The 23,953-nt window shown below is 35.3% G+C and overlaps 1 protein-coding gene across 1 annotated transcript; it reads right to left on the bottom strand.

The window, feature by feature from the left end:
* Positions 1-147: 147 nt before the first annotated feature.
* EMB2771 (E3 ubiquitin ligase) lies at positions 148-23,201 on the bottom strand. The gene is made up of 38 exons (XM_048084826.2): positions 22,997-23,201; positions 22,374-22,599; positions 22,081-22,144; positions 20,535-20,619; positions 20,026-20,291; positions 19,813-19,918; positions 19,570-19,727; positions 19,253-19,440; positions 19,113-19,182; positions 18,057-18,227; positions 17,104-17,579; positions 15,629-16,088; positions 14,854-15,189; positions 13,974-14,057; positions 12,840-12,932; positions 12,626-12,685; positions 12,448-12,546; positions 12,075-12,215; positions 11,457-11,537; positions 9,891-9,962; positions 9,450-9,521; positions 7,289-7,382; positions 7,131-7,213; positions 6,968-7,018; positions 6,454-6,531; positions 6,212-6,333; positions 5,968-6,128; positions 5,355-5,431; positions 5,171-5,284; positions 4,998-5,099; positions 4,577-4,717; positions 2,665-2,838; positions 2,270-2,333; positions 2,057-2,196; positions 1,830-1,969; positions 1,483-1,561; positions 1,251-1,349; positions 148-855 (listed from the first exon to the last, which is right to left on the bottom strand). Exons 2-38 carry the CDS (start codon positions 22,589-22,591, stop codon positions 460-462), a joined length of 5,415 nt encoding a protein of 1,804 aa, XP_047940783.1. The 5' UTR covers positions 22,592-22,599; positions 22,997-23,201; the 3' UTR covers positions 148-459.
* Positions 23,202-23,953: the final 752 nt, after the last annotated feature.

Genomic DNA, 23,953 nt, shown 5'->3' with positions numbered 1-23,953 from the left:
ATTTGATATCAATCGATAGTTGAATAACCGAAAACGATGTTCACTCTTTTATAATGAAGTAAGTTAAAAAAGAAAAATGTGACAGGCGGAATAGTACCGTACACAATTTTGATAAAAGACATCATATCAGATGGGACGGAGAGTACATTCTTGTGATCATCGAAAATGAAAATTAATGATTAATCTGGGGTCATATATTCAACGATATTTTAAAGACAAAATGAATACCCGGATTATCCAAAATCCTCAAAGCCGCAAGTTATACACACTACTAACCGAAGTACATTTCCATTTCTTCACTTCCAACTGCAAAAATCAACTGTCAATGAAGTGAAACTATGCTAAGCATACATGATAGAAAAACAATGATTAACTAAACCATTTTCACCATCATCTTTCAGAGCCCAGTTTTGTGGAAACCACTTGCGAGATAACGATGACGATGAGATTCAGTTGGCTTCAACCTTTCACCGGTGAAGATGTCAAGAATCTATTGATGGCATCAAGTGCCGCAACATGAGTCGTAGGGAACACCACCCGCAACAAGGGGATGGACGGGCTTGTCTTAGCACGTTTTATACTCTCCATAGCTCTTTTAATATCTAGCGGCGAAGGCACATTGTACCATTGTAGGTACCATGAAAGGGTTATACTGGACTTCGCCACAGGGTAATTACCCGTTGGCCATTTCCCAGAGAGAGCGTACTCACAAATATCTTTGTTCAAGTCCCCGGAAAAATTTAGAATATCTTCAACTCGCTTCTTGAGTGAGCCCAGAAAAGTTGATTGCATAATTTCTCCTCTTGAAGTAGTTAATCTTCCATTTGAGAGAGCTTCATAATAGGCTAGAGCAACCTGTTCCCCGGAAGCACGATAAGTCAACATATTTGATTAACTTAACAAACAAATTTAATCAGTTTTTCCAAAATAGTTGATATGAAACATTTGGTTTTTTGGGAGATGAGTGAGCTAGTATATGATTTAGATTTGTTTTTAGACTAGAAAATACAAATTAAATTAAGTTGAATCCATATCAAATTGTTGGCTATCCTATTCGATATTGTATTCGAAATTTTAATTAGATGATATTTGAGTCCTCATTCCGCAGAACAAGTGCTACAGTTACAATTTATTTCATATGTTTAGAACCAAAAATGGACTTCTAGTCTTACATAAATTACAATCACTGCAATCTTTCCACACAAACTTATAAATAAATTTAACTCAGAAGTAAAGGATGAGAATGTTACCTTCAAACTAGAAAGAGAGAGTGAGTCCCCTATAATGCATGTACCACTAACGACCGAATCCACAATGTGTCCAATTGTAGCATACAGTGACAGATAAACCTGAATATCAAAACCACTGTGGTGAATAATTTTTCGAGATAGATCAAACATGAAATTGCTTTTGTAGATGGATAGAAAGTGAAATCCATAATCTGGGAAAAGAGCAAATAGAGCTGTGACTTTGATTGAATACCTGCAACAATGCCGGTCTGTCCTTGCTAACGCACTCAAATAATACTTGCTGGCAGAATTCCTGGAAATCGAGCTCAAATCTGTAGAAACCGATTTTGCATTGAATAACTACTTCCTGGGAATATTTCTCAACTATAACTTTAAAGACTGTCAATTAGAAACCATCGTTCTACGTATTTATTCCACATGCTGTAATGTACACACAGACGCACGTACACTGATTACATAGGACTTGATATTACTACCACTCGATTTCCATTCAAATAGTAGTATTGGCATTAATTGGTATGTGTAGAAAATACAAAAAACATAAGCATCTGATGCGCGAAAAACTTGATGCAAACTTGCCTGTTACTCCAAGATGAATCACAAAATAAATGGGCGAAAGCAATCAAGCTTGGATCTGATGAGAAAGTGCTAACCAACTGATCTACTGGGATTGCATCAGTGGTTGGAAGACAGGATTTTGGTTGAGACAAGGCACTCATCTGCAGTGAAAGGGATTCCCCTCTGCTAAACAACATGATATGTGTAGAAGGTAAACAAAATCATTAAGACCGATGTAAAGTGTAAACCTTGTGCATTGCACGTGATAACAAAGATTGACTTCCAATGGGATCATCCACATATGAACATGCTCCAACCTTTCTCTTCACGTACAGAACACCTGAATTAAAAGGGTGATGGTTCTCTCCAGAATTCCACCATGGTTTTTCTGTACACGCACCATTATCCACATGGTCAAAGTGCAATCAAACAAGTTGAGAGTGTAATGGAATCATTCATACCTTTAGGACAAAGCTCAATGAGTTGAGGCCAGTATCGAGGACCGCAGACACGGACAGACTTCAACTGTAAACAAGAACAGACAGGTAATCATAATTTCATGCTTCAAACGTGACCAAGCCGGCATAGTAAATGGTAATCAAACCAAACTACTAGTAAAGGGAGTTGATGTTATTTTTTTTCCATAGAGTTTAACGCCCATGGTAATGGTCATCTTTGTGAATGACAAGAATGAGATGCTAATCATGCTATGGTAAGTGATTAACTTCAAGCCTATCAAATCTTTATTGAGCAATCAACCATCAGGGTCTGGAAGTTAATGTATGTCACCCCAAAGCCAAGTAATGAGTTTACAGGAGAGGGACTATGTGCATGTGTAATGGATAATTAGACTTACAATAGCACGTTCTGGAAGGCTGCAAGGAGTGACCTCACAGAAACTTGTTTCAGAATAAAGGTCAGTTTCCTTATTGGTTATTTCAAGAGGCACATAAACTGGTAAGCCAGTATCAACATCGACAGTTTGAATCCAGCGTGCTTCAGTAGCTAGAACATATAAATGCCTGAATGCCTGAAATTAGAGGAGCCACGCGTCAAGAGGATGGAACTTTAGAATTAAAAAAAATAACTCAGTAATCATGACTTTAACAAGATAGATAAACAAGGTTTTCAAAGACATTTTCAGCCCGAGGCAATTTTCAGTGGTCCACTAGTCGTAAGCTCGAGGCATAAGCCCAAGGTGGAAATCATAATACATGAAAAATCCTAGAAGTATAATAAAACGCATAGACATAGAGAATATAATAACACATGAAGTTTCATGCTGATGTGTACACTCATTCGGCAAATACTGTGGCTTGTCAGTGGGTGTTCACTATAAAATTTCTTGCTGAAGTGTACACTCACACTTGTGGTCTTGACTACGTTGCGACGTTCTCTCCCACTTCTCGTCAGATTTCGATCCGTATCATTGTTCTCATTGTCTTTCCAACTCTGTTGAGTCTTATCATGTACTCCCTCTGTCCCATGTTACTCGCACTTTTCATTTTATGTCGCAAATTTGGGATTGATTTTTTTAGTGTAATTAAATTAGTATTTTAAGTGTAATGAGAGATTACTTAATGAGGGAACACTTAGTTAACTCTAATATATTAATTAAATACCCATGTTTCTTACTTAAAATAGAAATAATGTAAGTAGTTTGCGACGAGCCGAAATAGAAAAGTGCGAGTAACATGAGACAGAGAGAGTATTGGCACAATGAAAAGAATATCAGTATGTGTGGTAGTCTGACTCCAATTGCCTTTATGGAGCAACCTCAGGATATGTTTCTCTAGGGGAGGATGCTTTTAAGGTTGACTTCTTAAAGAAGACAATTTATCATCATAAAGGTTGGTTGACATTTCCTTTGTCTTTGGTTCGAACAGTCGTTTCTTGGATAAGCTTAAGCAAGTCAATTAGGATGCTGCTAATTGAACTCTTCAATATATACATAAATTTTAAGGAAAATGATTGTCGTTTAAGAAGAACGGTCATCAAAAGATTAAAGGATATTCTGATACTCCCTCCGTCCTCAAAGAATATGCACTTTGGTTTCAGCACGAGTTTTAATGCAAAATTGGTAGAGTAATAGAGAGGTAGAGAGAAAAATTAATTAAAGTGTTGTTAGTGGAGAATGAGTCTCACCTCATTAGAGAGAAAAGAGTTTCCAAAATTAGAAAGTGCATATTCTTGTGGGACGGAGGGAGTATTAATTATGAAGCCTTGATAAGATGCCTGCTTCTGGGTAGTGCACTTAAATATGGGAGGGTGTTAAATCAGACTATTTCACTGGGACAAACTGCCCATATCCTTACAAACCTGTTGAGTAGACAAGTTTCTCAGGGGCTTTGCACCAAGATGGACACGATCAATATACATGCTCCATTTTGGGGGAGAGTTGTAGAATATTATTGTATTTAAATTTCTTTATTTACTTTACCCTAGTTTTCCCTACATGTATGTGTAGGACTCTTGTATAATACACTAATAAGAAATACGGAGTACTTTTCTTCTCCTCTCTACATCACTCTGTAGTCTGTACTTGCCACTCTCTAGAGCCAAATAAATTCTTCAAGTGAAAGGAAGTTTATAGTCCCAAAGCATTATCAAAATGAGTTATGAAGGCTAACAAGAACTCTAATTAATTCAGTCAAGTAAAATACTAGTCATATAGGAACAATTTTGAAAAACAAGAAGATATCTACTTATACAAATTATGCACAAGATATCACAATAATAATGCATATCACTTGTACAAATTACTTTACCTGGAGATGGCATCTGTTGTCATTTGGTCCGGTAGGCAAACGTGGATAAAGTGTTATTAGTAAAGCTGCAATGGAACAGTTGCTAGTTGAAAAGGTCCACATTCCACCTCCAATGAACAAGAAACCACTGGCTAAGCTTACCTACAAAAATGTACCATCTTATTTGTTTGAACCAAAATCCAGGATAGCTATTCTGCACACATTCCTTTGAACAATCTTCTCGATATGGCTAGAAGCGTTAATGAATATAACTAGTTTTGTCTGTTCTAGTAACTGAATGTAGACTTCTACCAATCTTAAGTTTGGAAGAACAGTGGAATGCCTAGCTAAAGGTACCATATAAACTTAGATTCTTCTAAAGTTAAACCCATTTTTGCAAATAAGTACACATAGAGAGAGTATTTTTGTTTAGAAAACTTACGGCCATTTGAGTACCAAAACCAGCATGACCATCAGCAGAGTTGCGACTGCGGAGAAATTTTAAGAATCTGAACGTTTGTAGATGACCAGATCCAGCCATTACCTGCAACCACAGCTACCAGTCAGAGGTAGCTTTGTTTTAAAATCATGGATAAACTGAATGAAAATACTAACCACACATAGGGAAAGAACAATAAGATGAAGATATGTCTCCAATGTCCCCCGATCAACATAAACGGATAGGCCTTTGGGTAAATCATTTGAATTGGAAGTACACACAGGCTTTATCTGCAGGTCAAATGGTGAATATCCTAAAACACGTCAAAATAATAACCACCAATAATATTTCAAGACAAACCTCATTTAAGAAGTAGACAGCATATTTGTAAAGCAACTCTTGTGCATTTCCATCTCTTGTACCTGCAAATCGTAACCCTGCAAGCATGTTTTGATGTTTTCAGCAAGTAACAAAGCAATGAACAGAGTAGAATCATGAAAACAAATAGTAATTCAGAAGGTTTCAATTATTCGGGTCAATTTGATATTTGTACTTCTTTATTTCTTCCTTGGATTAATAAAAACTAAGTTCAGTAAATGAAAGTTTATCCTACTGTACAATCAACCAAAGAAGAAGCCATAATGTCAATACCTGGAAAAAGTCACAAAAATAGTTTCTTTTAAAGGCAATTCCATGTAAAATGACTAACTAAAGTATTGTGACTACACACTGAAGCATAAATATAATGGAAAATGCATTTATTCAAGCTCAGAATATATGGTCAAGGACTGTCCAATTTCAGATAAACATAACATAAAGTATATACTAGGTTGCTCATTTCATTTAAAGTAAGTTACCTATGTGGAAATATATAAAAGTTTATGTATAGTTTGGTTGGACAATATTGATTATCCTAATTGAAACAGAAAATATGAAAAGATATAAAGGAACTTGTCAGCATAATTAAATTTACCTAGAGAGATACATGCTCCAACTATGATATTGACATATGCATGAACATAAGCTTCGGCATCCATTTCATATACATCATCCGTTTTGTTTCCTAGGCCTGACACCCCATTTTTTACAACTTCAGGTATCTGTGATTGAATCCAGTTCTCTGATGGTTGGATTCTTTGCAACATAAACTTGGATTAATCAAATTGCAGATAAAAAATTATAAGCATCTTCATCTCATTGCCAACAGAAGATTATACCTGGTCCAGTGTATCATATTCCGAGCAATGACACGGAGCAATATGAAATCTGGCCTTATGTATTGCAACTCAAACTTAGTTTTGGGAATCGACAGCCTAGATACTACAAGTTCAGACTCTGTCTGTTGAAGTCAAGGATAAATGAAACAACTTATTAAAGTAAAAATTATGTAACATTAGAAAATTGTGGTAAGATAGTGGCAAGTAAAAATGACCAACGAAATCTATCACGATAAAGTTACCTTCAAATACATCAACGCCAGAGCGATTATAGCACCCGGTGCAGTGACATCAATATTAACCACATTCCCATCTGCAATCTAGAAAACAGAGGATTTGGATATATATAAGAGAGAATGAGAGTGGATGCAAAATAATCTATCCCTTGGAAAGAATTTAAAACAATATCAGATAGAAGCAAAACTAAAAATAATACTTCCTCCGTCCCATAAAAATATGTGCATTAGAAATGGCATGGGAATTAATGCACAATTGATAAAATAAGAGAGGAGAAGAAGGGTAGTTAAAGTAGTGTTAGTGGATAGTGGGGCCCACATTATTTTTAGTGTTTAATTAGTTGTAATGGTGGACCATAGTGGTATAAGTTGTAAATAATTGATTTATATGAGTAATGAGTTAGGGATAATTTTCCATAAATGGAAATGCCCATATTTTATGGGACGGACGGAAATGGAAAATGCATATATTTTTATGGGACGGAGGGAGTATAATATTGTTCATAGGTAACTAAACAACCTGTCCCGCACTTCGGTTGTACTCATCAGCTGATGATGAAAAGAGCCCATCCTGATAACAGTGCATATGAAACAAGAATTAATTCATAATGTTGATTACTGGGAAGCTCAACCAAAGGACTGAAGCATTATTCTAATTCAGATTCAGATATGGCAGAACATACATTATGAAGTTCTTTGCCACCAATGTAATGGAATAACCGATCCACCAAGGTGTCTATGGAACCAATGGCATCTTGACCACGACCTTCATTTACACAAGAGGCAAGGGGTGTCAGCAGAAACATCAAGTCATCTAAATCAGAAGAATTTTAATCCGTACCCAAAGCAACCAATCCTAATGCGAATCCAGCTGAAACTGCATAACCCTCCCTTTCGTGCACATTATCTCCTCCACTTCTGCGACCTATTTCACTCTAAAACAGAAGTTATGCACATTACAAAAACAAGGTTTGCATCTGGAGAAATAAACAGGGACAGACATATAAAAACGCAAGATGATATGAATAAACAACAGAGAGGTAATAACCCTTTGATTGGGAAATCAATCAACATAAATAGAAGACTCGAAGTTTCTTCTACTAAGATGCCCCTGACCCAACAATTATCTCCAGCATATTGTACAACTTTAACAAAATGAAAGACAAGGTCAAACTCATGATGGGCCTCGAATACATAGTGTCTGGAAAGGGAAAGTCATGAGAGGAACAGGCTGCAGCTCAATGATCATACCCAATCAAAGATGTTACATAGCAAATCACATATTGCACCGTTAAAAATTAAATATAAGATGGATTTTAAACTCTATGTTTTAATATCCATTGTCGTTTTGAAATGATTGGCTATCTTTTCTTGTATGGTCACTGAAACTAGCATTTATTTACAGAACTCCATATTTTTCTCTTTCTTTATACGACAGGACTTGAGACTACTTACCCATTTATATCGCCACTACAACCATATAGATCCACATAAAGTAGGATGGTTTAAACATGTGACAATCAGTAAAAATAATGTTCCAAGGGAAACAATCAAAGTAAAATTATCTTCACAAATATCACATTTATATATATATGTTCGCAGGCATTTCTCGCTGAAACAACGAAAACATTGCAAACTTTAATAGGAACAGCTTGGCTAATAATTTTAAGAATTATTGGTAACAGCTAAGTGGCAGAATAAATTGCTATTTGATTCTCATGATTTCTCTTGCCTTAGTTAATTGTAAATGTTTACGGTCATGAGCAATTGATTTTCATCAATAATTTATGATACTGATAGTGATCGCCCATGGCGCATATACAAGTGAGGAAGAAAAGGTGTGGTCAATTCCGGTGTCGGAGGGGATCAGCGTGAGCAGCAACAATCGAAGAAAATCAGTTTGAATCGCAGCAAAAGAAATAGTCGTTGGGAAGTCTACTGATGCATGGTTATCTTTTCCTTGTTTTCATATTTATGCCAGAACAAGTAGACTAAAGACCCCAACTTCTTAATTAATTATAGTATTCATGAGCGAGACGCAATCATTGATAAAACCACTGTAGGAATTCCAACTTTTCAATAGAGTGCAGGCAAACGTCTTTTGTTTAGTGGATAAGTTTAGATTCGATTTCCATTGTGGAGTAGGATTAGGAGTTTTGCGCAATTCTATATAAATAATCCTAACACAAATGACAAGAGGTACCCAAGGGATCAAATAGTTTGTGTCCAGCATCTGCTGTGACATTAGGACTTTGTCCCTTTCTTGTTATCAATTCCAGTTGATATCTTTTCACGTCATATTTCATCGTGTTCATCTTGTGCAATTCATTACAAGGTTTGTCATTTCATACATTCACTTGTAAACAATCTTTGTATTCAACCATTTTACTATGATGATTGTGCGATATTTGTATGCCGATATCCTATTAAGTGCATTTAATGATTCCACCTTTCACTCCATATCAGATACAGATACAGTTATGATAAATGACATACACCAATGTACCACCGATGAACTCATATTGATACTCTAAATAAGCCCGGATGGCTTAAAGAGACACCTAATTGTAATTATGCAACGATGGGTTATACTTGTGATTTTCGAAACGGCCTAAGTTTTGGGATATAAGGCAGTAGTTGGCTTAATAGAAAAGTATATTCAAGTTTCATAATGATGCCCAAATACCTAAATCTAAGCCATGATTATCTATACATTCTCCCTAATAGATAGACATTGAGAACTTAATGCTTTCGCTGTTATATATTCCCATGAGAATCAGTAGACTATTCTACAGACTGGAGTAAGACTAAAAAGAAAAACAACAAACAAACCCAACAAAAAATACTGGCTGCCAAAGGCTTGCCACCGTTTTGGTGTTGGTGTTCCTCGCTGTTTTTTCATTACTTTTTATTTGAATTTGAGTAGGGTTATGTTATGGGGCTCCTCAAATATAGCACGTCACAAACTGGGACTCATAGATTGCATTAAGTTGTAGAATTACCAGAAGAATTTGCATTGTTTGTGGGTGTGCTGATCCCTCATAAAGAAGCCCAACAGAAATTAGTGCTGCAGACTGCAGAATTTTAAAATATAGAGTTAAAATATAAAAAGAACAAAAATCGAAGCCAATCGATAAGGTATTTCAAAATCAGATAACAGATAACGATCTACTGGCTTAAGATGATTGACCACATCAAATGCTACCATGGGATGATACTGAACTCTTTAGAGGAATAAGAGTGCAAACATGCAAGAATTCTATAAAGCATCTGAAAAGAAGATCTCACTGACAGTACTAAAGAAGATAAATTTATCAGAACAAGCTCAAATAAAAAGCTAAAGTGTATCTTATGTTAACATCAAGCTACACAAAAGTATAAGGGAAAATGACAGGTCAAATGATCAAATGCAAACTCCATCACCCCATAATAAAGCAGCTTACCTGTATCAGGGTTGGGAGTTCTAATTCTGGAAAGGAAGATGGATGGCGGGCAGGTAAGTGCACGTACAGAGACTGCCAATATTAATAAAGTAAATCAATCAGAGTCAATAATGAGATTGAATCAGTGTCACTGGGTCCACAGGCTGAAGATCTTCAACAAAAGTAAACTCACTAGTGCAGAAAATGATTAACTTTACAGAATTTGATCAGTTCTTATCAATTACTCAAATTCTAGCCAAAGAGTGATAAAATGACTCCATGCTACAATTATACAGCAACTGATTGCTCTATACTCCAGTTACAGTTCTGAGCATAAGATCAGCAACTTAATAGCTGACAACAGTTCCAAATAAGAACAAATATTATACTATTTCAATCAGACTGATTGCAGCATGATACCAAGGCCTTTACATCCATAAAGGAAGAGATAGTTAAATCAAAATTCAAATATTTCAACATAGTATGCTCCATATCATATAGCTTGTTTGTACTCCATAAGATAAATTTTTTAAGACTAATTCCTTACATTTGCCCCAAAAAACTCTTTGGTCTTATACATTTAAGTGTGTTACCTTTTGGTCCCAAACAATATGTTTTGGTGCAAAATTAATATTTCCGTTAACTTTAATGGTCAAATGTATTTTGACCAAATTAATTAATTAATTATTAATTATGAATATAATTGACCAGATTAAACTAATTAATTTAATATTAATATTTGTAATAATTTTTTACCTAAAATTAAAATTTATCAAATATTTTATAAATATTAAATTACGTACAAACTTAGAAAATATTGTACCTATATTTTTTACCCATAATAAAAATTAATTTGTGAATATTCTATAAATTTAATATTTTTATTACAAAAAAAAACATATTTTATGAATTTTAATATAAAATTAATTAGTTAATCTGGTCAATTAGATTCATAATTAAGTAATTAATTTGGTCAAAAAACAGAATTAAGTAGTTAATTCTGGACCAAAACATATTGTTTGGGACCAAAAGTTAGCACACTTAATGTATAGGACCAAGAAAAATTTTAGTGAAAATATAGGGGACCAAATTTGGACTTTAGTCTCTTTTTTAATTATTGTAGTGAATATTCAACAGAATGTCTGTCCAGTTCAGGCATGTTGCATATATCCAAAAACAAAATGCTTGCAAAGAAATTAGATTCAATTTGGACCTTACTATTGAACCTTGCAGTTATTCCTACCTATGTTTGTGTGTGCTCACATGTTATTGGATTTTGATGAACATACATACTTTTTCATTGATAGCGTTTTCTCCAAACCGCCATGCCATAGCGCCATGGCAGATATTTGACAACATTGTCAAAACTAGTCAACTACTAATTGGTGGGGTATATGCTGGTGAAAAGAACCAGTGCTAGAAATGCAAGTTGAGCTCTTAGTCTTACAAATTTAATGTTACAATTACAAAAAACAACACAAAATAATGCAAGTTGCATACATTTGCAATAGTAGAAAAAAGAAAAGGAGTATAAGAAAAAATGACCACATAAGAGGAGAGGCTGGGAGAGACGTATCTGCATTATACCTTTGAAATAGATGGTTGCATGGTTCCTCTATATGAAGCTGCAAGGCCAATCATCAATCCTACTGTGGTACTTTCATGCTCCTTCAAGAGAAGGATCAATGCAATAAAAATTTCAGGAGGAGTTGTTATAAACAGTTACAAAGTTGAATGGAACTAAAAAATGCAGCAACACAATGGTTGTGAAGTTAGCAGGGATGCAATAGATTATAAACTATATTTATTCCTGAGCAGGAAAAAGAAAACGGAAAACATATTCTTTTTATGCAGAAAAAATGCAAAATTATCCTTCTCCAATTTACATGTGAAAAGGCTTCATTATAGCAACTAATCCAAAAATGCACGAGAGTGAAGATTTAATAAGACCAAAAACCAATAATTAGCAGGGGTAAATGGGTGATGGCATGGTTGCTCCAATCACAAACGAAAAACAACGAATAACCATTTGAAACCACATAGATTGTAAATCACATAAACCAAATGAATACAGCAGAAAATCCTGCTTTCCCAAGAGCCACTTGCATTCTTTTTGAAAGAGAAACAAATGTGTTATAATAAACAAAACAAAAATGTAGATTAAACAAGCCTGATACAGTAGGGTCTCCAAAAACAATTAGTCACCTGTGAATAATACTGGAAAATATCCGTTATTGTTAGGACACGAAGATGTCCATGTAAACCCAGAGCAAGAAGTAGTCCTGCATGAGTAACATTAGGCTCGTCTGGCTTGTTATAAAGTATCCATGTTCTAGACATTTTCCCCTGCTTAAAGAAATAACCCTAGAGTTAGAAAAATATCAGAACAAAACTCATTCAATATGATTGTATACAATCAGGAAACTGATAAGCAAAGTGAACGGCTGTTGAGGCCAACTGTAAGGCAGAAATAATGAATTCTTAAGACATATATGTTGTAAACTAAACAAGAAAGGGAAAAAACATAGCCTGTGCACATGACTGGCTAATGGATTAATCATGTGAGGTCTAGATAGACCTGAAGTGGAGACAGTCTCAAGCCAGCAGCAACAGCATTGTGAAACTCTGGCCAAGATTTCAGTTCTTGAATATTTCTAACATTGGGATCTAAGTTAACCTGTGACATTCATATTCATGCACGATTACAAATTGTATATATAAGCAAAAAACACCAAAACAGTTTCAACAATGCATACTGTTGCGTTTTGTTGTGCAGGTAACCGACCAGCCAAGACAAGCTTTGGAACAGCAAGTGCCTGGAAAAAATAATACAGATACCAGAAATAACTTCATCATGCACATTTATATAGTAATAAAGTAAAATAAGGGTGAAATGAATATGTTCTCGTCGTCATTAGAGAACAACAATACAATATGGAAGAGTCAAGAGAAGTACTAGAGGATGAGCACCTCTGTCAAAAGAGTACATATGGTACCCAGTGTAAATGCCCCACGGCCAAATGGCAGAGCTGTAGTTCTTTGGGCAAGATGCCAGAGCTGAGTCTGCAAATGTCATGTTAAAAGTCAAAAAAAGGAAAACCTATGAAAATCTAGCATGGTAAACTGAAAATGTACTAAGAAGTTGGCATGGTAACTGCCAGAAATATTGTTTATTGCATTTTGTTTTGGCAGTTAGAAAAGGGAATGCATAAATGACTCAAATTTAACTTCAAATCAAAATCTTGAGTAAATTAAAGGGTTATATGATGAAGCTAACAAAATAAACTATCAAGAGTAAACTATATAAGTCTGGTGGTTAAATAGATACCATATGATTAATTTTCACAAAACAATGTTATTTATGGCTATGAGGATACAAATTTAAAAAAGTAATGATATGGGATTTCACATCTAGACACCAAACCATGAATTTTACAAAAAGGTGATGATGATGATGATGATGATGATTGGGGGGGAGATGCATATGGCTCAGAAACAGCAACCTTCAGACGTACAGTATGTTCTCAAATGCAGCATACATTTAAATCATGATCTTCAGGGGAGTCAAGAGTATAGCTTATACTGCTAAGTGCTAACTGAACCACAATGATAAGCAAGTGAATTATTTTTATTGATCCATGAGGTCGACCTATAGAGATCAGAGTGCACAACTATATCCTAGTCATGTTTAGGGAAAGCTACATCATATTCAGTCATTCTTTTGTCAGTTCAAGTTTTCCATGCTTTTAACCAGTCTAACTTATTTTGGTAAAATCAGAAAGTGTGGCTTGATAGTCATATATTCATAGCAATCACTCATGATACATTACAACTCAAGAGTTATACATTGGTGGATTTGGTCATTTATCTTTTTTGAATTATCTGTGGCATTTCAACTGAGTTATGTTTGCATGGAATATGCAGTGGGACATAACATAACATTTAAAAAAATTAATGATAAATACAACAAGACACCAAATACGAACGTAGACAATACAACTGAGCAGATAGTGACAAACTGGTCTAAGATAATAAGCATTACAGTAAAAGTCTTTGAATTACTTAGTAAAACTAAGAGAATCTGCAGAGTAATGAAATCGATACCTGTTGGAAGTCCTGATCAGAAGCTGTAGGGTTAACGGGTGTTTGAATAACTACAGGCCTAGCAGAGCATAGAAGGCGCCTAACCTATCAGAACACAGTTGAACTGTAAGTATATAATATCAACTAGATCAGCATTCAATTACAGTGGATTTAAATTTATCACCCAGAAAACAAGACAAGTTTCTCAATCACTGCCAGAGTATATCCTAAATCACAGAAAAGCATATCTCTATAGATTATTGTAAGTTGATTCAGAGCAAAATTCCAAGCTCAGAGGAATAGCATGGCTGCTTTATGAGATCATGTTACAAACACTAAGATAAGATCTAAGTAATATCCATATAACTTGAGTAAAACAAAAAAAATGCACTATTCCACAAAGGACCACACATTAAGCTCCAATCTCTAAAGATCTCATTCACAAGAAAACCATAAGTAAGTTATTCCACAAGCATAATATTTGATGGAAGATACATATGAAGACGAGGTGAACCAAACTAAATTTCCTGGGGATGTATTAAACATTTTAAGTTTATCCCTTGCATAATCAAGTAATCCAGTAATATGGATGTGAGGTACCGGAAGAGGGTGAAGCAAAGGTAATGTGCACACATTCCATGTGAAATATATTAAATTTATTCATTGTCATTATGGAGTAAAATCAGTATCAACCATTAAAAACAACTGTAAAATGAAAAGGATCTAAATGAGTAACTAAAAATTAAAAAAAACGTAGTGAGCAAGGAAAATCTTAACTATCTTAAATGGATCTGCGACAGAAGTACTGTTGACAAAAGATAATATTGTAAATACAATTAAACCCAAAAGTAGGTATTCCAGCAGGCTCCAACTAAGATAAAAGTATTCATTTCAAGTGCACCTCATTTAGCCGAAGATCACGACCATAGCGTAACTGTGTGCTAGAGTTGAAAATATGCTCCATTCCATCAATGACTGGTCCATCAAAATTGTCTATGTCCTCTAGCTTCGAATTATCCATTTCATGTGTATCAGAAACTGAGGAGGGTATAGTCACTGGATGTAGTGGTAACATGTAAGGCGTAGACCCCAAGATTAAATTTGATCTTGTACAATCAAGTTCAGAATACTTTGTAGTATCTCTCAAATGGAGCAATGCTAAATCTTCACGACCAAGTAGCACATACGCTGCAGCTGGCCAATTTACAGGAGGAGATTCACGGCACTTATCTATTGCCTGTCATGACGGATAGTTAGATGAATGATAATAGCTAAGTGATAACAGAAATAGTAACTCCAAAGGCCAGATAAGAGAGCAGAAAAAAAAGGATGTGGGAAGTCATTATTCATAATAGCTACAGAGAATCATCATGGTCACAGTCAGTCTTAAAGATAGAATAGTAATACTATGAAAATTGAAGCCTCTAGCAAGACAATTATGGTATTTAATTCAGGCCAAAAAATAGAATTTGGCTTCAACTGTCACCAACATTCTATTGCAGGAAACATTAACACTTATGCGGGCTTATAAATGCAGCCAAGCTCAGTAAGTAGATACCCTATTGTGACTATTTACACCAAGTCATGATGCGTCATCTATAATGTGTTCATAAAATAGAACTGGTTTCCATAGAACTTAGAAAAAATAAACATCCAACTATGAGGTATTGACTTACATGCCTAAGAGGAAGAGATACACCAGCCGGAAGCAAGTCAAGATGATGCAACCCAAATTTTTCACCAACCATTCCCAAAACTGTTAGCTCTTCTCGAGTATGATATAATCCAGGCGCAATATTACAGGTAACACCAGTTGAAAGACTCTTTCCAGATTGCTCTGCTCCGCACAACAGACTATAAAATGAAATTATCTTCCTAGCCCAGTTCACTACAGAAGTTCCAGTTCTACATACCAGAAGTGGAATATCACAAATACTAGCAGAAGCACATCCATGCTGCAAGCAGTTCTCAAGCCATCTAAATAAACTTGGAGGAGTTTTAGAGGCAGGCAAGAACTGTGGCATTACAAAGTCTTTCAGAAGCATGGGAAAATCACGTTTATAGTGATCCATGTAGCTCGGTTCATGTAAAAAGTTAGCAATGTCATATAGAAGAACAACCAATAGGCCTAAGTCCCTGGAGAAAGATAAACATTTATGTGAGAAAGGTACTCCAGACAGTATTTCTGCATAAGGTGGCAGGTAAATCATCAAACTACCAATCAAAAATCAAAAATATCAAAAGAAAAGAAAGAAGCAGGGGGCTAAATGAGCTGGCCAGTATGCACCCTCATATTTGTTATTCTTTCAATTTCTTAAATTCAATGCCCTCGGATGCTTCTTTGGAACCAGTTCTTGCAAAGAAACACGGAGGTTGAATTTATGGTGTAGCCACTTGTCAGTCTGCCAACAAGTGGCAGGGATAGGTACTATCAAGGGTTGAGTTGATATCTTGCACACAACTGCTAGGCCTAGCCTACTTTGACAGGCTTATTCATGATAATGGGAATAAGTTTAATGAATATTAAGTACACATGCATAGTTGTGTAACTTATTTCTTTGTTCTCTTGAAAAGTTTATCCAGATGGATTATGTAGATAAGCATATCATGTTAAACATTATATATAGTACATTCTGGTGCACATAGAGTCACCTTTCTTGCGTAATACTCGCTGTGTCACATAGAAATAGGCTGAATTTCCTTTTTCATCCGTTCCATAGAAATAGTCCATATCCATTTAGGGAAGGAAACCTTTTCTCTTTCTCTTTTACTTTATCATTTATGGTCCACCATCCACTACATTATTTCAACTACTTTTTCTCCTTCTCTCTTACTTTACCAATTACACATTAAAATCTGTGTCATCCCCAAATAGCCTATTTCTATCTATGAGACAAAGGGAGTACTATTGTGCTTAAAATGCACACCATGCTTTTTGGTGAATTCCAAGACCCTGAATAGGGGGAGCTATAGTTGCAAGTCGCCATCCATAGCAAGATATGAACAGCCTAGATATTACAGAGTTATCAACTATTTACATAGCTTACATGAATAGTTGAATTACAAGTACAACCAATTATTTTAAATGATGAAATGTAAAGCTTCGCATACATACAGCACATAAAATAGATTAAATCAGAAGGAATCACACCTTTTACGGAGATTGTCAAGTTTAAGTGTTTCATATACTGCATGCAATAAATCCAATGTTTCTGTCAGCAATTTCATGCAAAAGGCTTCCTCCGTGTTCTCGGTGTGATTTGCAATGACAGCAGATGAATCAGATTCCTTCGAGTTAGATAATAATCCAGGGAAAGCACCAGCAACATAATTACTCCTTAAATATTGTTGATTATATTTGCTCTTAACTAAGAACTCCCAGGATGAATGTGGTAACTGAGAGTTTCTAATGGGATTTTGACATAATTTTGTTATCACATTACAGAAGGACTCCCATTCTGAATCCGCACACAAATCAGCCTTAGCTAAATAAGTTGAATCATCACCACCCCATAGGAGACCAAGAAAGTATTTATATAAGCTAGGATTAAGCCCTTCTGCCATTGCCGCAATACACTCACTAGTTAAAGACGATGATGGACTGCGTCGCAATGTGCATCTGTAATTCTGAAGTAGAAAAAAGTATAGCAAAATGTAAGCATCATTGTCAGGTAGATACCACAAGGGATGAAAATTTCGTTTTCTTTTAGTGCAATCAATATCATGGCAAGCACATTGACTTGTACGTCAATGCAGTATTCTCACAAAAAAATGTAGTCCTCAGGATGACCAATCCCTGTATATTAAGAATTTAGGGTATGGGATTGGAGCTGGGAGAACATTTTTATTGTGAATATTAGAGCATTGCACTTGACGTGTAGAGTATATGCATTGAACATATGAAGTATACTGTGAGAACACTACAAGAACATAATGCTTTAATATGACGACGGTGAATATTTGAACTTTCAATGTTGATAAAAATGCGCATACTCCATATGCTCGGCTCAGTGCATTTGATTCTCGCATTCTCACTTTAAGAAGGTTCTTAAAAGGCTGATACATGATTTAAAAAATAAAAAAATAAAAAATAAAAAAGCTTACTTTTCCATTGTTGAGAACTATGTTGATGCGTCCTTCAACAGCCTCAGCTAATTCTACAATTTTCAAATCATCTAAAGCGTTGTTGACTCCTGAAAGGTCCCCTCCACCCGAAAGTTGTGCAATGACCAACGGAGAAGGCATAACATACTTGCACAAGCATTGCTTCCCACACTGCAGTTATAAAGGGCCAATGTCACCAAACAAAATACTGACACATAACTTCAATTAGAAATTAATATAGCAAAGCGTAACGTAACATATGGATTCTTCGAAAAGATAAGGTGCTGTGTAACTTATTCACATTCACACAATAAATGCATTTAACAGGTATATGTGGTACATTGTTAGCACATATAACAAAAGGCTTCTTTGTTATAAACTAGTAGAGCGAATGCACATTACTTAACAAAATAAAGAAAACCATTTTGCATGGAGAATCATAGTCGGACCTTAAGAGGGCACATCAACTTTGTCCTATACCGACCAACAACTAGCCTAGGTCTAGAAGTTTGAATCAGTTTAATCTGTTTTAACAATATAATTACATCGCAACTATGTGAAGACTGATCTATGCTGCAAGATAAATAGCTGGGGCCAATAATTTCTACCGACCAAGACAACCAAAATTTAAGTCCGCAATCAACTGAGTCTAGAAATATAAAGTGGTAAGAGTATAAGAATGTTCAGAGGAACATAATCTGTTGTGTGCTAATGAATAATTAACTGGACGTTAGATATACACATTATGTGCGTAGTCTTCCAAAGCAAGAGAATAGAATGAAAGATCAGTCTCAATTTGTCAACACCTAGCTAGGGTGAAAGCCGGACTCCTACAAAGCAATGGACATGCATAATTTTATATTTCAAGAAACATAATAGGCCAATGTAATAAACTACATTTGAAATTTTTTTAAAATAGCAGCGATCAGCGAAGGTGAGATTAAGGTGAGATTGAAGGAAGCCAATATAGCCTGCAAAAGCAAACATGGATCATCTCTTTGATTTTATCGTGTATACATCTACAGACAGCTTGTGGTGAAAGTTTCAGCATCTTACATAGAGAAGTAGTGTGTTTGCAGGGGTCAAAGTTATTACATCCCTGTGTGGAAGTTGTCCCACTTTTACTCTGCATAAGTCAAATTCAAGTCAATGTACCAATAAAGACAAACTAAGCAGAAGAAAGATGTTAATATTACTTGGGTCGAGTGACAGCAACAGCAGCGGCAGCAATTGCTGATATGCACCAGCTCATATCAGGCTTAATATCATAGACTGTCTCATTATTTACTTCCAGACTCTGGAGTTGTAAAGACAACAACTTCTTCTGTTCTAGGAGAAGGAAACATATAATAGGTGTACCATCATCATCCACTGCCAGGAATACCTGTTAAGGGTAGGGACAGACCAAAATGAAAAAAAAAATCAAAAAGGAAACAACAATATAGCAATAAAAAGTTATCATAGTACATAGGCCTTCATCAAGAAGGCAACAAGAAAATATAAATACTCTCACCTTACTGGCAGGAGTATGTGAACCCTTGCCCTGCCATATCCTTCTGAAGTAATGCTTTGTTGACATCAAAGGAGAAACTAAATCAGACGATTTAGGATTCACCACTTGAAGGTTGGATCCATTGACCTCTACGACCCAGAGGGAGTGTTGCATCTTTCCTGTGGAGAAATATAATACCTACTCTTAGCCAATATATCCAGAGAAATAGCAGTACCAAATCTTGAAAAAATTAACTCCATTTACCCTTATTGTATGACACCATTAAGGGCAAACAGTCACTTGTCCAAATTGTTCTTTCATCAAATTCCCACATCAAATTCAACTTGCCTCTTTCTTCAATATAAGTTATCTAAGGAACATCACATAACAAATTCTCATAAGTAATGAACTTATATTGATATTAAGAGACGCAGAAAATTGAATCAACATATTATGGGGGATCATTTAAATTGATACCTGAGGATCCTCTAGGGGGTCCTTCAATATTATATGGGAGGACATTGATGTCCCATCACTTCTTGTACAATAATCAAACATATGAGTTGGAGTATAAATATCCCTTTTTTGGCGGAAAGCATCACGAGCACTTAAGAACGGATTAGAAGATGATAATGATATATTTGATAGCAAGCTCCCTTCAGATGCCCGCTGGAGAAGTAAACCAAAGGGAAGAGACCATATTGATGTGATGGCATAAGGAAGTGGGACAGAAACTACTTCACCTGTACAAGAAAAGCCTCAAGTTTACATGTCCAAAATCAAATAAGCACCGAGGTACAGGCTAAGGGTCATTCTTCAAAGATTCAAAAGGAGATATATAAGAACAAATCCCTTCAAATGCAGAAGCCCCAAGAAAGAAACTTAGATTTCATTTACAAATACAATATTGGTCAGTGACAACCTTCTCAAACCTAGATAACTGTATGAAACTTATAGAGAAAAAAAAAAGATGATTATTAACTCACCTGCTATACCATAGATGGTTAATCTATCAACTTGAAGAACACAAAGCAAGGCTTCAGACATATCACTCATCCGGGACCAGCATACCTGATATATTTTGATTATCAACTCAACCATGCCACTCAATAAAATAGAGAAATCAGACAAACTAAGTTTAAGCCTCACACAAACAGAATGATGACTTTCTTTTTTTTAGATTCACTTGCATGAGAATATAGTATAGAAGAAACCAGCATCAAGAATCTCCAACTAAGCAATAAGATATTACATACTAAGTATTGTTGGATTTTCCAAATTATGAAAAGGTTTGGTCTGAGTTTCAGATCATTTTTTATTATTTTCTTAAAATTTCAAGTTGTCTGGTAATTAAATCCATGTGTAATAAAGTTAGTACAACCAAATAAATGCTCATAATCACTTTATAACTATAGAAATGTGTGTTCATGCTTTTTTTATTTTTCGAGAGAAATGATCCCGTAACCATCTGCACATCAGAATCATAGTTAGGCTAAGAATAAGAAAACTTTTGGAAATTAGTCACAATACATTAAATGCCCCAGTAACCATGCTGCTCATCCAACCCTATATAGACATGTAATTTTCTTTTGTTTACTTTATTCCGGTGTGAGGGATGAACATATCTTCTTCTGAGACAACTTTTAATGGAGAAAATGCATTAGAATACATTAGAGAGATAAACTTAACAGGATTGATATATTATGAGGAAAATCTCTTTAGGGTTTTCAATTGAGTGTAGGGTTTCTTAGACAATACTATATTATTAGTTATTGGCAGACAGCTAGATACAGAACAAATCTCCTACTTACATGATGTAGCCCTGGTTTAGCTGAACATGTAACGTATGACATACTCCCTATGTCCCAAAAAAAATAGTCCCTTTTTGCCATTTTGGTCCGTCCATCAAAATTCCACTTCTATTTGTGGAAAAAAATTTGCCACGCATTACACTACTTATAATGCATAATTTGATCCACTAACAATATTTCCACAACTTTTTCTCTTTCTTTCTTCTACTATACCAATTTCGCATAAAAAACTGTGTCGTCCCTAAAGTCTCTATTTTTAGGGGACAAGGGAATATTATTATATTCTTTATTTGTCTTACAATGTATTTGTTGTATAATCAATTAATGCATAATTTGGTCCAAGAGACTCAACTAACAATGCTTAATGAATTCCAAAACTAAATGACTCTTTCTTCATTGTCCTTGGAGAGAGGAACTTCCAAATAAAAGCTTCAACGTTCTTTTTAAATGGACCAATGGTCAAAATGCAATCACATCCTTTTTAATTAGAAGGTACATAAGAAAACGATGAAGACAAACTTTAAAGAAATACAAAAAATTAAGTTCAAAAAAGAATGTTTTCCTATCAATTTTAACATATGCTAAGCAACATAAAGTTGTATCACCAAATCTTACATACAACAATAGAACTCAGTGACACATAAAGGAGGGGTCACAAAACCATGATAAATTAGCTTCCAAGTCAAATAATTGTACATAGTTTGCGTGAAACCTCAATCACCTTGATGACTTTGGAGGGCAAAGTAAACCTTTTATACACTCTAGAGCCAGCACTCCATATGATTCTGTCACAATTAGAAATTATCCAAAGTTACATCATTCCAAAAATCTTAATGCAATAATTTATTCAATAAAATTAAAACAATTTAAATTTACTTCCTACATATGCAATAAAAACAAAAGATATGCCAATGCATTCCAACAATCAGTTCCTTAAGTGACTTTTACTCGCATAGTCACATCTATTGGCATTATATCCAAGGACCTGCATTTCCACAAAAATTCAGAAGGTACCTATTTCCCCTGACAAATAGCTCGTGATCGCTGCTCGAAGCATCTTCAACCTCAACGGCCTCATCTCGTTGTTTGGCAACCTGTGGGTCGAAAAGAAAGAAACGGTAATCACCATCATCATCACCGGAGGGACTGCCGCCATCCAACGCCTCAGCAGTCAATCCGAACGGCCTAAACTCTGAAAGTACAGTGAGCTCCCGTACACCGTCGCGAGGCATCGTGGCAACTGAAATAATACAAAGCAGCAGCTTAAAGCTACAGGCGAAACCCAAGATTTAAACATAAGAAACTACCACTCTTTCTACTAACTGTCGCAATTTCCATTAGGTGAGGAATAATAAAGCAATGTCTACAACATATTGCAGAGCAGTTCCTTCGCATTAGACAAAAAAATTCTTCCCCTTTGAGATTTCTTCACTTGAATCCCAAGTTCCAAACTTTCTCTTAAGAAATCATAACTCCTATTTGGAGGTCTTTGCTTAACCGAATAACATTTTAAACTTAAAATTCACAGAGATGAGATTTCTACAGAAGTAGTCGATTACACGATAATATCATAGATTCAGGATAAAAACATTGACAATCAAAGCCAAAACAAATCCCTAGAAATGCATATATTTTACCTGAGCTTTCTAATTTGCGTCAGCGTCTTTCTTCTGCGGGCGAGCGGCTGAGAGGGTGTGGGATACTGGCTACCAGGCGGCGGCGGTCTGGAGTCCCGAGTGGCTGAGAAAGTGAGAGAGTAGAGACACGGCGAGAGTGAGACTGAGAGTGAGAATGGGACGGCAGCCTCTGTTTAACTGAACAGAGCATTTGCAGCTGTGCTCAAAAAAATGTATGTTAAATTAATTACACCAAATATACTTCATTTTCTTTTTACTGTTACTTATTAATAAGAGTGAAAACGCTGCTGCTTTTTACTTCTAAGTTTTCATCTCGTACAATATTTAACTTTTTTTTTATTTTACTTTTCTTATTCTGATTATTTTATTATTTTATTCAGTACTTTTTTCTTATTCTGAATTTTTTTTCTTATGTTATTCTCTGTCCATTTGGAGCATTTCATTTTAGCACGAATTTTAAAAAAGAGTGAACTACGTAAATCTTTAATAATAATATTGAAATTTGAGGTTCTCTCCTCATTTATTGTCTATCTCTTTCTCCTCCCTACCACGGTTCTCTTGTATTTTCTTTATCATCAATTTCTCTTTCTTCACCCACTTTTGCTTCCGTCTAATTCAACCAGGGGGAAGAAGAAATCCTCCCTCACTTTCCCATCCCTTCGATTCAATTCAACCTAGTAGAAAGAAGAAATTCTCACCGAATTTCTCATCCCTTCGATTCAATCCAGCAGAAAGAAGAAATCATCACCCGACTTTCTAATTCCTTTGATTCAACCCAGCTGGAAGAAGAAGAGAAAAAAAAAACTTAGATTCAATTAAATTTTGGCGAAATTGATATCCCCAATAAGAGGCTAATGATTTCCATTTTTTATTGTTTTCGGTTTATGTTAACTTTCTTTTACCCATTGATTAAATTCTATTGAAGAAAGAACTTGGATTCAACTGGATTCTCGCGAA

This window comes from Salvia hispanica, chromosome 5, assembly GCF_029641045.1.
Source record: "Salvia hispanica isolate PSC_SH4W2 chromosome 5, Shi_PSC_v1, whole genome shotgun sequence".
NCBI lineage: Eukaryota > Viridiplantae > Streptophyta > Magnoliopsida > Lamiales > Lamiaceae > Salvia > Salvia hispanica.
This window is presented reverse-complemented; position numbering and strand designations above follow the sequence as displayed.

What these genes read in the sequence shown, in the direction of transcription:
- EMB2771 (XM_048084826.2), bottom strand. Translation starts at nt 22,591, where the DNA reads ATGCCTCGCGACGGTGTACGGGAGCTCACTGTACTTTCAGAGTTTAGG. An exon ending in AACCATCTATGGTATAGCAG is followed by an intron (nt 20,292 to 20,534) that starts GTGAGTTAATAA and finishes TTTCTTGTACAG; the next exon opens with GTGAAGTAGTTTCTGTCCCA. An exon ending in AATGGTGTCATACAATAAGG is followed by an intron (nt 19,728 to 19,812) that starts GTAAATGGAGTT and finishes ATTTCTCCACAG; the next exon opens with GAAAGATGCAACACTCCCTC.